Genomic DNA, 18,128 nt, shown 5'->3' on the forward strand with positions numbered 1-18,128 from the left:
ACCCTAGACGATCGCAAAACTTTCATGCCACATCTAAAGTCCATGAAAGAGAAGGCCAAAAATTATATCAACATGCTTGCTCGCTTCACCCGAAAAGACTGGGGTCTTAAGGGACCTGCACTCCACCTTCTTTATTCAGCTGTTTTTGTACCGTTCGTAACATACGGCGCTGCTGTATGGTTCCATCGTTTGTCCATAATCAGCACTAGGAACGTTATTCTGCAGATACAACGGTTGGTGTTATTAAAAATGACTCGGATTTGTAGAACGACCTCAACAGCAGCACTACAAGTATTAACAGGTTGTATCCCCCTTGACCTCCAAGCGGCTTTCACAGCGCTTTCACATGCCATCAGAAAGAACAAAAGAAACTGAATTCCTGGGGATAAAAACTATTGTCGATGGAGATCCGAAAAAAGAACTCCGGCGTACTTGGCAGGAACTTGTTTCCCTCTGGCAAATCCGTTGGGATGATTCCACCAAAGGCAGTACTACCAAGCTATTTCTAACTAGTGTCTCCTACCTCAACAAACAAAGACTTGGCTGGTTCTTCCCTAATTTACACACTACCTTTCTTCTGACAGGACATGGGTCATTCAAAAAGCGACTTCAGGACTTTGGGCCTGTAAACGATGCCCACTGTGTTTGTGGAGAACTGGAGGACTGGCATCACGTAATGCACTCGTGTAACATCTACCTGGACCTACCTAATCATACTGGATATAAATTTACTCACACTCAGCCCGGAAAGCAACCTGTAAAATCAAAAGAAGCGTTTTTAGCTTTTAGCAGGTATGCCTCAGCAGTCTTCAAAAGGCGTTGGTATCATCTCTCCACGTCTGATCTCACAACATAGACATCCACACCAGACGTTCCTGAAATCGCTATGATCTCTCCTCGTACCTGCTCTTCCCTCATCACCGGCCACTATCAGAACTGAATGAACACCTAACTGGACATCTTCCACGTTGTAATGACGGCACTGAACTGATATAAATCAAACTCAGACACTTCCCGTTGCACCTTCCCAACTTTGCAGACCTTCCTTGTTCTGCAAGCTGTCTTCCTTTCCCTGGCCTTCGGTGGGCTGAAGACCAGGGGTGATTCCTACTTCTCCCTTCCCACCTCTTCTTTCCGATGGAGGATGCCTTCTTTCCTCATCCTCCTCCTTTTGCCTACTTTGACTCCACCACTTCTACTATCTTCCCCACTCTTTTCCCTTTTTTTTTTTTTGTTTGGTCTCCATTCAGAAAGCTCAGGCGACACTGGCGGAGATCAGCCAGAGTATGAAGACAACCTGGCTCACCTCCCAGTGGTGGTGGCGGGCAATGCAGGGTTCCACTAGGGGCCCTGCGGCCAAGTAGCCAGAGACACGACAACAGAACATAACACACACAATACTGCATAAACCAGACTACACTTTTTTCTGGCTTATGCAGTAGTTCTGCATTCCATCACAGAGCACATACGGCGCAGATGTGGGAAACCACAGGTGGCGCCTAACCCTAAATACTATGCCACTACTAATAACCTAACAAAAAGACTTCAAATAGGAAGGATCATGTTGAATTTTTGTGTACAGAAACCATTCAGAATGAAAACGAAAATTACAAATTAGATCTCCTGTGTTAGCTTAATTTATTTCCCTACAAAATAGAGCTATTCCAGAAGATTAAAGACTGCTGGTTGGAGTTAGTCGGCCTCAACCGAGGGTAGCATGGTTTTCCGTCCAGCAAAACAGAAAATCGACACAGAACATAGGCAATTTACAGACAATATGCACGGAGCAATATGGCCTTAGTTGCCGATGTTCCTAAAATCCAATAACAACAACAGCTGTTGGTTGTTTAGAGTTATTAGCTCAGTAGCTAAGGCCAAGGAGGGTTCTTATTCCCTCCTTGACATTAGCTGCTGGGGAGGCCTTAGCATCAGTCTATAATGCCTGTAAATTGCTTGTATCCTATGATCAATATATCTGTTTATAGATGGAAAAAAATTCTGGCAAGAAAAAATTCGCGTAGCAACTCCTGGTATGGAAAAAAAAAAAAAAGAAATAAAAGTTTTTTCTGCCACTTTGGGAAATATTTCTGGTCTTCTCCCGGAGAAGGGAATCAAAAGATCCAAGTGGTCATTTGTTAGAGTGCAGTAGCAAATGCTCTTTGAGTAGATTTTTATTATTTATTAATTAAAGCGGTCCCAGCCAACCAATGGCAACCTCGCTATCAGTTACACATAATTTAGCAGTACTCTGATATAGTCCCTCTCTTGTTTGCCCAATTACATGAAGAGAAGAACTGCCATGACTGAAAAAGATTGATATGAACAAACTGAGAATAATCAAATTACATAAAAAAGAAATATACATACAATTAAATTTCAGACGAAGTCCAAACTTCATTGGAAAGAGCTACATCTGTTCACAGTCTGTTGGAAAGCCAGCAGCGCAAGAAGCTGCCGAGAATTCTTTGAGTAGATAGTGATTCAAGCCAACATGACTGCTAAATACGATTAACGATTGTACTGTATTCATGATTTATTGTAAACTCCTCTCACCTGATGGTCATGCCGGAGTATAAACAAGATTTTTTTTTTTATAATCAAACTTTTGCATTTAGTGTTAGAGAACAGAGACGATATCCACTACGCTTCCAAAGAGATAGAAGAGAAGTGATAGATCTAGAGAGAGAGAGAGCGAGAGAGAGAGAGAGAGAGAGAGAGAGAGAGAGATTTGGACGTTGATCATGACATCTTTCGATTCCTAATGCGATTGCAAATTACACTTTAATTAGTTGAGAGCTGACCTGTGCTCCCGTTAGCGAGTGATTCGTGGAGACGAGTCCTATCCCAATCCCTGTCACGTTTCTGTCCCTGAAGGCCTCTTGCTGTTTGGTTCGTGTCCTCCAATTATTAAGTGTGACACTCCACTTTCTCCATTAACCTAAATCATCGGCGTGTCTTCTTCGCGTGGCGTTGCTACTGGCAACAGTGGCCTACATAGTGCACATTCACACTGCCAAATGTTGGGGTGCTTGTTGCGGCATGTATGTGCGTTATGAGGACAAGGCAAAGTGCAGGCGGTGCCTTCCCCCTGCCCTGGCACTGCTCTGTACGAGGTGTAGCGGTACTGGCGGACGTGGCAGTGATAGCACGTGGATTTGCTGAAACGCTCCGTCATCGTATGTGTGTGTGCAGCGGTGGGGTCACTCCAGTCAGGTGTCGAGAAAATGTCACGCAAGCTCGTGCAAATACTCTCGCCGCCAGCGGCTGTCGTTGTGACGGTACGATATTGATCAGGCATTGCCGGTAGAGTTCGTTTGCCGTCTTTGTGAATCTATCGCCACGCTAGCAGTCGCAGCACCTGTTCCGGCCGTACGGCCATGGCCACGGCACAGGGATGGATCCGCAAGAACGGCCGGCTGGAAAGTTTCGTCCAGAGACATTTGCCCAACGAGTGGTGCAGGGTGTCGTGGTACGAACCGTGCATTGTGACCTCCTCCCACGATAAACCCACCTACAAGTTCGCCGTTTTGACGGACCAACACCTCTACATCATCGACAATCCACCCCGACAGTTACTGGCCGTCGTTCGGCTCGGAGACGTTGTCGACGTTGAAGTGGTGAGTATTCACTTATCAGAGAGATTTGTAGTCAGTAAAACACCCCCATAAGGGTTCACAGTCACCTCATCGCTTTCTGTAGAGTGAGGTGCGTAGACATTCCTTAAAACCACTGGGACTGCAACGAAAAGTTTCCATTTTGCATTGATTTGTTAGCTCAATTAAAAATTTCTAAACGAAAATAAACACCTCAACAAAGCTCCCAATGTTGTCATTAAGTTATTATTCGGTTCCTCGAACTACCGAACAACTCTCCAAAACACCTGGGCTTTCAGTTTTCCCCCACCAATAAACGTCAAGTAGGGTGAACTAGAGAAATATGTAAAATGAGAGAAATGAAGCCGGTCCTTAACACATGGTCCAACAAGAACCATAGCGTAGTAGGGCTGTTTGGGATTGTACTGTTTAACGCACCAAAGAAACTCAGATATGAAAATGCTCCAATTTTCATATATATTTTCTTACCTTGTCGAATTATTATAGATACCAATATTTCTTTCATTCTGGAACACAAAGTTGTAATAGCTGACAAAGTTTATAATTTTTCAATCGATAAAGATATTCATCTTACAAAGTAATGTATGGTATGTCCACTGTCATGAGCAAAGATAGAAAACTAGCATTTCTTTTACAATGGTTACAAGGTTACACACTTTTCCTTCTAATTCTAAAAAATAAATAAATAAAACAAACGAATACAGATGCTTTTCTTTATACCATATTAATATTAATAATATGGACAAATCTGTTTTTATTTTTTTAAATAAAAAATCTGTAATTAGTTTTATAGTTTTCATTATGACAGTTTTGTTATTATGATAGGTTGCTCCTTTTAACTAATTTCTTTGCTCATCAGACAGTCGAAAGCAAGCGTTCACCATATCAAAAATATGGTGAACGCTTGGGTAGATAATTTGTTGCAGTTAACTATATCGGCATTTGTAGTCATTATTTATTCCCTCCCTCCCTTCGGCATTAATAGAAAATTCTGCATCAGAAAAGCCAACTCTATTCAAGTATTCAATTTGTTATTCTGATCAATGTTCATTGTGTCCGCTGTCAATTACGAAGACACATCTCATTGAACATTGGCATGCGGACACGTTCGTCTCTGGTGCATCGAATACAAGACTTCGTATTTCCGTCGACACCGAAACTGCCACGTATATTATATGAGCTCCTATCCTGGACAGGTGCATTAAGCCAATAATATTGATTGCACTCGATTTCTAAAGTTGTTACGCCAAAGTGGAATAATGGAGGAAGTCACTTTGCACTTCCGGACAGCCTAAGGCTTTGAGACATTGTTAAAAAAAACACACACACACACACACACAGCAAAAAAATTAGAAAGAGCTTTACAACCCAGTGAAATAGTCAGGTGTAAAGAGAAAAAGTGGATGGATGGATTTAGTGATCGCGTGATCGTGCTAATGGAAGTATCCATTAGATATTTGCAGGGCTCGATTTAATGCATCAGAGAAAGAGAGAGTTTATAAAAGCATGAACTTAAGAGTGATATTGCCTTTATCTCTCAGCATCAGCATTATAGGCTAATAATATTGAAATATGGTATGATGTTGTTGCTATTGTTGTAGGAATTTTAGGAGCATCAGCGACTAAGATCATATTGCTCCGTGTATATTGTCTGTAAATTGCGTGTGTTCTGTGGTCGATTTTTCTGTTTGCCGGAGGAAAAACCATGCTATCCTCGCCTGAGACGGACTAACTCTGTCACGTTGTGGAAAAAGGCCCGTAAAAATTCCTCACCTCACGGTGGGGTGAGGACATGACTCGAACTCTGGTCTTTTCTACCTGGTATGGGGAGGATGGCGATTCTACTAACTGTGCTACCCACGAGGGCTATGACATCATACTTTCACCCGTTGCGATGCAGAGATATGCTCAGTAACAGAAGAAATTACCATATATCGGATTCATGTTTTTTTTTTTTTTTAAGATAAAATCTTCAATATTTTATATTTCATTTCAAAAACTCCAATATTTCATGCGCTATTCATACACATTTCGAGGAGATACGCTCATCCGGTATGGGATAAGGGTGTGCTATGTTGTATTGATGAGGACTCAATATATGTACTGTGTCAGTAAATCGCAATGTGCCCGCAAACAGTGCAACTTGAACAACAGCTGATGAACACAGTGATTAAGTACATGATAACCTTGAAAGCAAAATTTCCATTAAAGTTGTTTACAAATAAGTGAAAAAGAGGGGGGGAGCACTATTTCAAAGCAAGTATTGAAAGAGCTTGAGGAAATAACTCGAATCTATATTTTATTTAACATTTTCTACCATTTTTTTGCAGACGCACTTATTGTGAAGGAAATATGAAGAAGAACAAGAACTCGTGCCTTCTGTATAGTATACATTGAGAGTCAGAGGTTTACATGAAAGGAATAACATAACATAATAAACAAAAATTACAGATCTATTTGAAAAACTACTCAGAGGTCTCCCTTGAGTTTGAGGTCTTGACAAAATGACTGTCACTCGCCCATCTGATAGGCATTGAAGCCAATTATATTGAAACTAGTAAAAACAGTGCCTTAGATTTTTTTAAAGAATAACGGATTCACTTTATTTGCGACGTTATTCAATTCAAACCAATATAACTTTAGATGGACTCGTGGAAGAAGTAAGCGCTTCTAAAGTGAGCGCCAGCAAAGCTCTGGTACTGGAGGGACAATCATAGTTCCCAACTGTCCGGTTTTCGGCCAGAACGATCGCCGCCAAAATTCGCAGAATTTGTTAAAAGTTCGTTCTTGAATTGAATGAACAGTTTTATTAAAGCAGTAAAAAAATTACGAATTTTGGGCTCCACCGTGAGATATACGAACGTACCCCTTGTGCTCTTTAATAACCTGTCAAACCAACCATCCGAGGCCCTCCCGCAATGGCGAACATGGCAGTACGGTAGTTTCGCCGCTGTATTAAAGTTATGTTTTTATTTTTCCTCTAAACTTTATCGTATATTGTTTCCTAATCATTGAGAAAAATATATTTTGAACATTTGTATTAACGGCTCCAAGCGTGCGCTCATAACCGTAAGTGTATCATGTCAGTGCGCGTGTTCAAGAGCGATTTGCATGTTGTGTGGACTGAAAAATCTGGAATAACTCACAGAGGAAAATCTATACCTTCTTCCGGAGGTCGACTAGCTATAGCCTCGAACTTTTCAAAAGGGCTTTAGAAATTCCTCCAGTATTCGGCGAGAATCGAACCCAAGATGGCAACATATCCTGACACAGGAGGCTAACTTTGCCCCTTATTGTTTTTGAATTAATTAAAAAAAATCTAAATGATGACGTCCACAATTAAATAATAAAAGATTTCTGTTAAATTTCGCGAGCATTAACTGAGTTCCCTCACAAAAACCAAAACTCCAGTAGCTGAAATTGATAAACACCCACTATGAAATAATTGACACGAATACGCTAAACAGGGAGTTTCAGATAAACCAATCCTTAACTTTAGGTTGTTGTTATAGGTGCATTAGCAACTAGGGCCATATTGCTCCTTGTATATACTGTCTGTAAATTTCGTGTTCTGTGGTCGATTTTCTGTTTGCTGGACAAAAAATCCGAGTTTCCGGGAGAAAAAACCATGCTACCCTCTCCTGAGCCCAGCTAACTCAGCCACGTTTTTAAAAAGTCCCATAAAAATTTCTCATGTCATCGACGGAACTCGGGTCTTTTTCACCCGGTGGGGTGAGGCCAGCGATTCTACCAACTGTGCTATCACGAGAGCCGTAAGTTTAGGATCAACGAAATAAACATCTGTCCGCTTTTCCTGAATGTAAAGTTGGTAACACTGAGAAAAAACAGTGTCTGCAGTCAGCAAAGAGGTAGAATCCTTTTTCTTAAAAGTTATTTACGATAGGTTCTAAATAACTGCATTTAAAGCAGTTTTTCGATCAGTCGTTCCTAAAAATAAAGTGGCAATCAACAGCTCACACTGTTCGTGTGGTAAGACCTTAAAATGATCTAACTATGCGAAAATAGAAAATACGTCTGTACACGCCGGAAACAAAGCGGCATTTGATTACTTTATCAGTATATTTTATTGATTTAGGCACTACTTGTTCGTTTATTAAAAGTTTTCATTTGTCTGAGAACAAATAATTTCGAATTCTGTTTGTTCTGTGAAGTCGCTTCAAGTCGGATCACAAGAACATTTATAACATGCTGTTGCAAGAACAACAACCAATCCACTGACAGCAATATGAAGTTGTTTCTGTTCAAGATGCCCTCGTGTGACTCAAAGACTCCACAAATATTTCTAAAAGATCCAAATTTGAATTTTATGAAAATCCATCCACTAGGAGTTATGTTATTACATGCGGACGAGCAGAAAGGTGGAAGGATATGGTAGGCGCTTTATGCCTATATGCTAACGGGCCTAAAAATAGATAAGTTAGAAAAAGAGATTAACCAGTTAGTCTTAGTAATAACTATATAGTGCAAGGAGGTCACGGGTTTTTGGTGTACCGATCAAAAAAAAAAAAAAGAAAAAAAGAAAGAAAAAGTAGATAAGAAATGCAAAACAAATTATGCATTTCCCTCCTGACGCAGGCAGCTATCCAGTTGATCTTTGAATTTCGTCAAACTGTCAGTATAACTACCTGCGGAGGCAACTTGTTCTTGTAATCAATGACTCGTTGGTTAAAAGAAAACTTCCTACAATCTAGTCTAAACTCTCTTCCCTATAATTTGAATTTATGATCTCTAGTTCTGGAATTCTTCATAACAATGAAAATTCGGCCTTAAGTCATTTTACTAACCCCTCTCAGAGCCTTATAAACCTGCCAACCTCTGTAACCCACATAATCGAAGTCTTTCCTCGTACCGTCGTCCTTTTATCGATCTCACTAGACTGTGCCTATCCTTGGACTCTAAGAAGCTCAATGACTTTTTCCAGATGAGGTCTTACAATTGACCTCCCTATCTTTACAGGATATTGTTAGAGTGGATAAAACAACAGCAGAGTTGTTTTATCCACTCAACAATTTGAAGAAAATTTTGAAGGCCCCCTCAAATCAATGCTGTAGTTAGCCGATCTCAGGTAGAGGACGTAGGGTTCTTCTCCCTAATGGTAATTGCTATCTAACTTTGTGATGAGAGGGTTCGATGTCCCTCTCACGACATGATGCCGTTAATTCATGACGCAATTAAGGGAAACACGCAATACTGTGTTTACTCTTCTCAGTAGGAAAATAAAGCGCGTTTCTGTTTTCTATCCAATATTTATGGTCATTTCGCGCGGCGGGCATTTCTGTTATTCGGCATTTTATTTCCTGAACGTGATATATGCGAAGAAACTTGAAAGCGAGCCAGCTCGAAGGATACAAAAAAGGGGGAGGAGCAAAGAACTCTGTTTCATGAAAATAAGATAAGGTGCGCAGTATTTTCTTGCAAAACAGAAGGATAATTTCCTGATTTTCTCTCTCTCTCTCTCTCTCTCTTTCCCCCCCCCTATACATGTAAAAGGTGACCCGCAACAGTCTTCGGAGAGAATCCGCATTTTACGAAAGGAGTTAAGGCTATTCTTGTGCGTACTTTCGTTACATTAGTTTCAAAATGGCAGTACGTGTTACGTCAAGCATCACGGAGATTGGGGAAACCCCTGGGGCCGTTAGACCATGAACCAAGCATCATGGTGGGGAAGCCAGATGTTAGACGATTTTTAAGAACTGAGGAATTTTTACGACCCTTTTTTTTACAAAATTACTTGTGTTAATCGCTCTCAGCTGAGGGTTGCATGTTCTTTCCACCTCGAAATTCTGGATTTTAGTGCAGCAAACCAATCGAAGAATTACAGACATAGCATACTAATGCCTCACAACCTTAGTTGCATTGGCGCTTAATGCACACCAGGTCTTGTGAATCACCATGTAACTAATATTACACAACGTGGTGTAATATGACGTTCCACAGGAAGTACAAATGCTGATAAGATTATCTTAAAGGTAAATAAAGCTTGTAAAACTACCAAACAAGAAAGCGTGATAAACTATCTTTTACAACTACAAGAAAAAATCGATAATAAAACTGTTATGTTAAAATTAAAATGTAAGACGACTGCGTTGTTTTGAAGGAGTTTGGAATTAATACATTTACAGTTAACGTATACAATCCAATGAAACACATGACTGAAAACAGCAGCAACCCAAAAAATTAACTTCAGGCAATGATTGCAAGCAGTAGTCTTTCCTTTCGTTATGTGTGAGGTGTAAAAGTGAAGAGACAGGAGAAACTGTATTCTCATGATCACCTACAATGAAAGACTGTTCTCAGCTATCGTAAATAAATATACGGAGCTCCGTCAGGAATTTTCAACTTTCTTCGCCAAACTGAGACGGATTTGTACTTGTGTATTTTGTCCTTAGAAGGCAAGGCAGAACGAAGACATACCCAAGTAATGCAATAATGATGCTTAAAAACAACAAAATACCAATAAGGTATCCGAAATTAGTCTTGGTATTAAACATTCTGGCCAAAAAATACGAACCTTTGTATTAAGACAGTCACAGACAGAAGAAATGCAAAGAGAACTGTCACGTGGTAGACGACATGTTGCTTTGTTGAGTAAAAAGACTGCACAGGCTGTTCGATTGCAGTAATCTGAATCCAAAAAGGGGAAACCGCGTGATCTATCAGACTTTGAAAAAGGTCTTATCGTGGATGCATGTTTAGTGGGAGCCACGAAAGGCATAGCTGATTTCTCAAAAGCATCCATCTCAAAGGTTTTTAATGACTGCAAAACAAGCGGTTCTTCCACAGATCAAAGGCGTAAATGCGGCAGTAAAGCAACACTTTGAGCGAAGTCAACGTATTTTAAGAGTACTGTATGGAAAAATAGGTCGTGCAGCAAATAATATCTGAATTCAATCAAGGCTGGCGTACCATGCGCAGGGAAATTGAATTGTGTATTGGCAGTCGCCTGCCTATTCGGAAGCCACTTTTTTCAGAGAAAAATACGCTTGCAGTGTGCCGAGAACGTCGTGATTGGACAGTAGGGCAATGGAAGAAAGTCACATGGTCAGACGAATCACGACACACTTTGTTTTGTACTTGATGACAGGTAGAGAGTGAGGCGAAAATGTCACGAAGCGATGGACCTTTCTCGCCTTGTTAAGACAATCAAAGTATCTGGAGGTGGTATCATAGGATGGGGAATGTTTTGTTGGCACGGACTGGGTCCTTTGATAACGATGGAAGGTCAAATGTCATCCAGGGAGTACCTGAATTACATTCGACACGAATCAGACCTACTGCTGCACCCTTCAATGTTACACTTTTTTAACCCGAAGGCGATGGCCACTTTATGGATGAAAATGCAACAGCGCATCGTGCAAGAATGGTTCGGACAACACGACATGGATTTCCACAATCTTCCCTGGCCCTCCACATACACTGATCTCAGTCCTATTGACTGAGAATGTGTGGGATATGCTGGAGAGAGCTATTCGGCATCGAAGTCCTCTTCCTTCAAATTTGTCGCAGCTAAGCGAATGGTTACAATTAGACCAAAACACCTTATCGAATCCATGTCGCACCGCACACTTGCTGTTATTAGAAACAAAGGCGGTCCGATTCGATACTGAATAAAGGTGCGTATTTTTTTTTGGCCAGTGTGTGTGTAGTATTAGTACTAGCAAAATGACGTAAGAAGCAAGATTATGTTGCATTACTCCCCACCCCAAAACACGCAAAATGTAATTCATATAATCTTCACCGGCTTCATTTCTGATCAGTTCTGCTGGACAAAAAACCCGAATTCCGATAGAAAAAACCATCATGCCGCCCGACCAACAACCACGATGTGGGAAAAAATAATTAAAAATTCAACATAAAGAGTCCTCCATTTCCGCGAGATTCGACAGGATCCTGATCTAAACGAAGTAGTAATTATAAATATTACTTTGTGTAAATAATTATAATTAATAATTATAATTATTTATAACCACCCTTTGTTTCATACCACCTAACTAGCCCTTTAAGTGAATAGATTCTAAGTGAACGATGTCAAAATTACTCTTTGAATCCATTTCTTTTTTGGAAACCTTGTAGTAGCTAAGTTGATTGATCAGACAAGATCTCCACTAAACAACCCGTGCTTCGAACTAACAGTTCGAAGTTACTTATTTTTTCCTTCGAATCCCCTTTGCTCATGGGACAGACTTTTGCACATCTCCAATCAACAGGTACTTCGAATTTGTCTAAGATGTAATTATTATTACTAAAGGGCTAATGCCATCTTTTGCCTTTTCCTTTAATATAAATGAGATTCTACAAGATCCTGGTGGCTTGTTAATTTTTAATAGTGGTAATTTCTTTTCTAGTTCCTTTTCAGTTATTAGATGAGCATTCAACTCTCATTTAATTTACACAAATTAGCGAAGGTATTGGTACCAACTGTGGTCAGCAACATGGCCAAAGTCATTAACATTGTTAATGTTGATGTGATCAAGTGAGCCAATACGGTTCTTTTCTTTACTTCTAAAGTTATCCTAAAAAAATCAAAACATTCTTCTAAAAATCAATGAAACTGAAACATGTTGAGAAAGCACATTTTCTCGTGTCGTAAGGCTACGATGCTGCTTACTCATCTTTAGAATGAATATTTCTGTTGTAAATGCAATTCCGGAATGTTTATCTTTTATAGATGGTAGTCAGGGGACCGACTATATACTTTTCGTTTTGTTCAGCTCCATATAAGAGATCCTTGTGTGCGAGACAGTAATAACGATGTTTTCCTTGACAACGTCACGTCTGACGAAGGAAACACCAGACCCCGCTGAAGCACAAACTGGAAAATATGGTAAATGTTCAGAGTGATTATTTTGGGTCGCGTAACGCTTCATAGCAATCCGCCACTATCTCTTCCCCCACCACAAAATTATTGCGTCCTATTAGAAAGATATTTTCAGAAGGGGTGTGGTCTCCGTTAATCTTTGAAGTACCCTCAGTGAAGTATGGTTACAGAGTAGAAAGGTCCAGTGAAGATATGGAAGGAACTGCGTGATTCAATAATAGTGCGTGTGTGTGTATATTTATGCAAGTCAGGCTTCGTAAAAGTGAAGGCGAATTTAAATGACTTCATTTGTATTTCTGACTGTGGCTTGGACCACCCTGTTTTCTTTCTCATTCTCCGACTCACATATTCGTTCTGTTTCTATCCATAAAAACTTTAAACAGTCAAAGTTCGTTCTTTTTTTTAAATTCAATGTCAGTGGGCCAACTCGACTGTCATTGCGCATGAACTTGACATAATGGCCTCTTTGATTAGTAATAACTGTAACGGAATATTTTGTTGCTGATTTTGCGTTGCTATAGCATTGGTTGCTAGAGGTGCAACAGTACCACTAGGCAGCGTCAGGGAAAAGTATTGATCTCAAACATGAGGTTACTCAGGGCATTCGGATGTTGCGTGACACCAGCGACTGGTCGGAAGGAGAGTTTGTGAATACACAAGCATATAAGTTGGAGGAACCTTTGAGTGGCACACAGAATAATTAAGGGAATCCGCTGTAAGAGATCGACACTATAAGGGTGGAGAAAGCTGATGTTATGGTAAATAACCCCGCTTCCCCATCAAGAAATTGTTACTGCTAACAGCCTTTTCAGGAGTTAGAACAGAATTTTTTTACCATACTTTCTGGTAATGAATATTTCCTGCAATATAAGATCTTTATAAAGTCCATGAACATGTCCAGAGGGGGACCGAGAGAAATAAATACCGCCCAAAATTTAGAAAAGAAACATTTTTTATGCTTTTTATTCCCCTCTCCTCCAAATTTCTGCTAATACGATAGTTCTTGTTGTTATTAGATTTTAGGAGTAATCAGCGTCTAAGGCCATGTTGCTCCATGTATATTGTCTATAAACTGAGTGTATTCTTAGGTCGATTTTCTGTTTGCTAGATGAAAAACCAGAGTTTCAGGGAGAAAAACCATGCTACGCTCGCTTGAGGCCAACTAACTCAGCCACGTAGTGAAAAAGACCCATAAAAATTCCTTTTTCCACACGACGTAGGGAGGGCGGCGATCCGACCAACTGTGCTACCCACGAGGGCCTACTAAGATAGAAACAATCTACAAACAGCACATTAATACGCTGTTGCGGTATAATATAATAATCAAGTTAACACTTACAGCTGAAGTGCTACTTCAGCATACATTGATCAGCACTTTAGAGCACTACACAATATAAACATTTTAATTGTTAACTACTTAGCGGCACACCACCGCATGACGAATCAAGCATAGTGGGGCGCGTTACCGCCCCTGCCTCGGGGAGGCAGGTTGTCTACTATCCAACATTAAGATCTCTTGCACTCTGTGCCCTCATTCATTAAAAATATATCTTTTAAAAATAAAAATCTCATTTCATAAAACAATTCTTTAAAAACTCCACTTAAAATGCAATATAATACACATTTACAAACATAATAAATTATATAGATCAAACATAACAGGGTGGTTAATGACAGTATGCTACTGCAACAGGATCTAGAAAAGTTAGGCAGATGGGCTGAAAAATGGCAATTGAAGTTTAACATTGACAAATGCAAATTCCTGCCTATGGGTAGAAGTAACCCCAGAGAAACGTACTAACTGTGTGGTACTACACTTAGGGTGTAATTGTGCAGTCAGATACGAAGTTTTCTGAGCAGTGCAGACAGGCTACCAGAGCAGGTCATTGGGTCTTGTCAATGATATACAGGAATTTTGTTGGCAGAGATAAGGAGATGATTATCCCCCTGCATAAAGCAACGTTCAAACCACACCTTGAGTATTGCGTACAGATATGGAAGCCTCATTTTGGGAAGAATGCAGATCTGCTAGAACGAGTACAGAGAAGGGCAACGAGATTAGTGAAGGGAACAAAAGGGTGCTCTTACTAGAAAGGCTCGTAGGACTCAATACCGCCTTGATTAAGCAAGTACCTACAGTATGTGTAATAAGTTACAAAGTTAATAGTAGTGGGAAATGAAATAATCCAGACTGAAAGCTTTCGAAGTAAAGAAAGACTGTCTGATATCCAAGAAAGCAGTTGCAGAAAATTTCATCAATCAAGGAGTTCAGCGCGCATATAAGAGTCCAGCCAGCTAAAGTTAAAAAGCGTCGTAGTAGCTTTGAGTAAGGATAAAAGCCAAAGCAAGTGCGTTCAATTTTATTTCAAATACCAGACATGAAGAACGTTGGAAAAGGAGGACATTGAAATTACATTTATGATGGCTGTTCAATAAACAATGATCATAATTTTTCATGAACAACCGTACTGCTTGCTATATCTAGCTCAGCTGCGTAATTTAAGACCAAGCCAAGCTGCATCACATAGAACAGGCAGGAACAGCCAAGGTGTGACCTTGGCGGTGGTTCCTGCTTGTTCAGTTTTATTTACGTAATAATGGACGTGACACTCAAGGAACAGTAATGGTGCTCTCAAAATTTTGTTTTCGTCACAAGAAAACATCCGCTGAAAGTATGAAATGTTAAGAGGCTTATGATGAAACTAGGCTTCCATACAACTCAACTCGCAGATGGTTTAGAATATTTAAAGATGGACGTGATTCTATCACAAAAATCGGTGGTCCTGAGTTCCAATCACTTAAAAAAAACTTCCATCATGTGTTTGAAGAATAGCAAACGTTGGAATACTTGCATTTCATTAAATGGGAACTATTTCTGAAAAGGACCATCAAAATATGGATGACTAATAAAGGTGTATTGTGAAAAAAATTATGATCGTTCTTTATTGAACAGCCCTCGAATGTAATTGTATATCTGAAATTTTGCCTACATAACTTTGATTAAGAATTATAAATGAGAAAAGGGGACTATAAGTTCAATGATAAAGCTAAACTTTTTCATATATTTGAAGTTTAGGAGTCTGGTCAGTTATTGTTTATAATGGTACAGCACAGTGATTATTTTCTGAACAATTGTGAAGTAAAACCTCACGATAGAAGTGCACTATGATAGGATTGTACATTATTATGTATGCATATAAATGTAATTATCCATATGAGACATATAGGTAGTTTAGATTTTGAGCGAAAGAGCCAATAAGAAAATTGCACAGGACTTTGCTTTTAGGACTTTCTTTTATGGTTGTGACATGAATATTGATGAGATATAGTTCATACGTGCATTTTAAGGCCAAATGTATGTGTCAACTAAGGCAGACTTGTAAGAGAGAATTATATGAATAGAAACGTGGAATAATTTAAGTAACAGATGCATAAATTGGTCACATGTATACATTTAATTTTCAATTTTATTAAATTTGTTTGTTGTCTTAACACGGTGTGGTTAATCTCGCAATGTTCTGCTAACTAGCCGTTTCATACACACACCCCTACAGCCCAGAGTTTGGGGATGTAAGCAGTCAGAATCGTGTTTTGCGACCGGCAGTGGCTTCATAGTAGAGTAGCGTTTTGTGAAAGATACCACCGGTGGTTTCCCACATCTGCGCCAGGCAGTGGCTTCAATAGGGTAGAAGCCGTTTTCACACAAGGAAGGTTAGAAATATTGCCATCTCGCCTCGTAGATAGCAGAGTTGGTAAGATCACCGTCTTCCCCACGCCGGGTGGAAAAGACGTGAGTTCGAGTTCCATGGATGATGGGAGGAATTTTGATGGGCCCTTTTCACAACGTGGATGACTTAAACGGTCTCAGGCGAGGGTAGTATGGTTTTTTCCTTCAGGGAACTGTTTTTCGTCCAGCAAACAGAAAATCGACCACAGAATACAGACAATTTGCAGACAGTATATATGGAGCAATATGGGCTTAATCGCTGACGTTCCTAAAACCCTACTACAACGACAACAGCCGGTCTTGAAATTATACATATACAAAAACAAACGGGTGTTTTTGGCTTTCCGCTATTGATATCTTTGGTGTTTTTCTGCGCACTTTTATACCTGTTCGTTACCAACACATGCCCAGCTCACATCATTCACTACTGGAGACAGCGAAGAGAGGGTTTTGAATACTTTTGAGAAGATAGTGTATTTAAGGAATGACCTGACTAGTGCAGACGATTGTTTTTATAATTATAATTCCAAGCGACTGAACTCTTTATTTATTAATACCCATCACGCCGCTGTACGTGTTTTTGCACAAATTGTATTAATTCGTGCGTGCAGGCATGTTTGTGTGTGCGTGTGTGAATGGAAATCTATATACAAGCTACAAAGTAGTTGCATCTTTCTTTCGTTCCGAGCTCTGCAGTAAGCTTGTGAGTTCTGGAAAGTGGGAAGATTAGAAAGCGAATAAACAAAGCTAGGGCCTTGCTGGGAGATGTCATGAGAACCATCAACTATGCAATGTTTTCAAGCGCAAAGGATTCATCCACTGAAATATATAAATTAAATTGTAATTGCATGCTTAAATCATTTATTTATTTGTTTATTTAATGAAAACTGAAAGTTGAGAACGTATTTGCTACACTTTTTTAGAAGTTAGGAGTTTCGTATTTTTAGTTTAATTAATTAATTAATTGTTTATTTTTAAGGGTCATTCACATAAAACAAACATTTTAGAACACACATTAATGCGTGGAACTAATGGCCGCAGGAGAAGGATCAATAACAAAGCCAGCCAGACCCGGTGTATAAGTTTCGGCTCTCAGCGCAAGCGGGAATGATGACTGTAGTTTGGGTGCTGTAGGCAACTCAAATGTTCTCGGCGTGCGGTGATGCAATTTTTTAAGTGCCAAGAGTGAACATCCATTAAATATTTACCGCCCTATGGTTGTCGAGTACGGAAGGACTATTTGAAATATTCCGTAGTATTCTAATAGTGTAAGAATTTCACAGAATGCAGTTACCACGGATTTGACACATTGGGGTCAAATGTACGAGGCCATTAACAGAATATCTTTTGGCTAAAATGGATAAGCGGGTGTTCAGTAGAGTTTGTAAGCTCTGCAACACCAGCCCTAAATTCTTGATCAGCTGCCATGAGACTGCTACATGACAAGCCCACATAATTGCATCTCACATCCAAAATTTAACTAACACAATCTTATCACCATCTCAGCCTAACCCAATCTCTAGAGCTTTATTTTATTTTTATTTTTTTAGGCCCCAGCCACTGAAATCGCAGGAAACTAGGTGGCAGGGCCTGCCAGAGTAAAATTTCAAACTACTACTACTGGGTGCCTGGTCCGCCTCCACGGGACTAAGCGTGGGCAACGGTGGGCCCCAACAGGGGTCCAACGGCTAAATGGCCAGATGAACAACGATACGCAACACTACACATATACAATATCCACACACTTTTAAATCTCTGGCATCAACAGTGTTCTGTTTCACATGACAATGTATATTACGGGGAGATGGGGGGAACCCCTTGTGCCGTTTGACACGAATGTACTTTACATCTTCGACTCTTGAAGAAGGTCTTCAAAGGTCGCCACTTCCACTAGGAAGTGGAAGTGGCAACCTTTGAAGTGCCAGGGATGAAAGAGATTTTCACACAT

General features: G+C 40.0%; 1 protein-coding gene across 2 annotated transcripts in view; it reads left to right on the forward strand.

The window, feature by feature from the left end:
* The first annotated feature begins 3,328 nt into the window (after positions 1-3,328).
* LOC150090383 (uncharacterized protein C12orf56-like) overlaps positions 3,329-18,128 on the forward strand; it is a 104,072-nt gene continuing 89,272 nt past the window's right edge. For both annotated transcript variants that reach the window (XM_090389843.1, XM_090389842.1), the window contains exon 1: positions 3,329-3,617. In XM_090389843.1, coding sequence (XP_090245969.1) covers positions 3,378-3,617 — 240 coding nt within the window. In that variant the 5' untranslated portion in view covers positions 3,329-3,377. The remainder of the gene's footprint in view (positions 3,618-18,128) is intronic.

Source organism: Mastigoproctus giganteus, chromosome 2 (genome assembly GCF_048544385.1).
Source record: "Mastigoproctus giganteus isolate SK-2022 chromosome 2, ASM4854438v1, whole genome shotgun sequence".
Classification (NCBI taxonomy): domain Eukaryota; kingdom Metazoa; phylum Arthropoda; class Arachnida; order Uropygi; family Thelyphonidae; genus Mastigoproctus; species Mastigoproctus giganteus.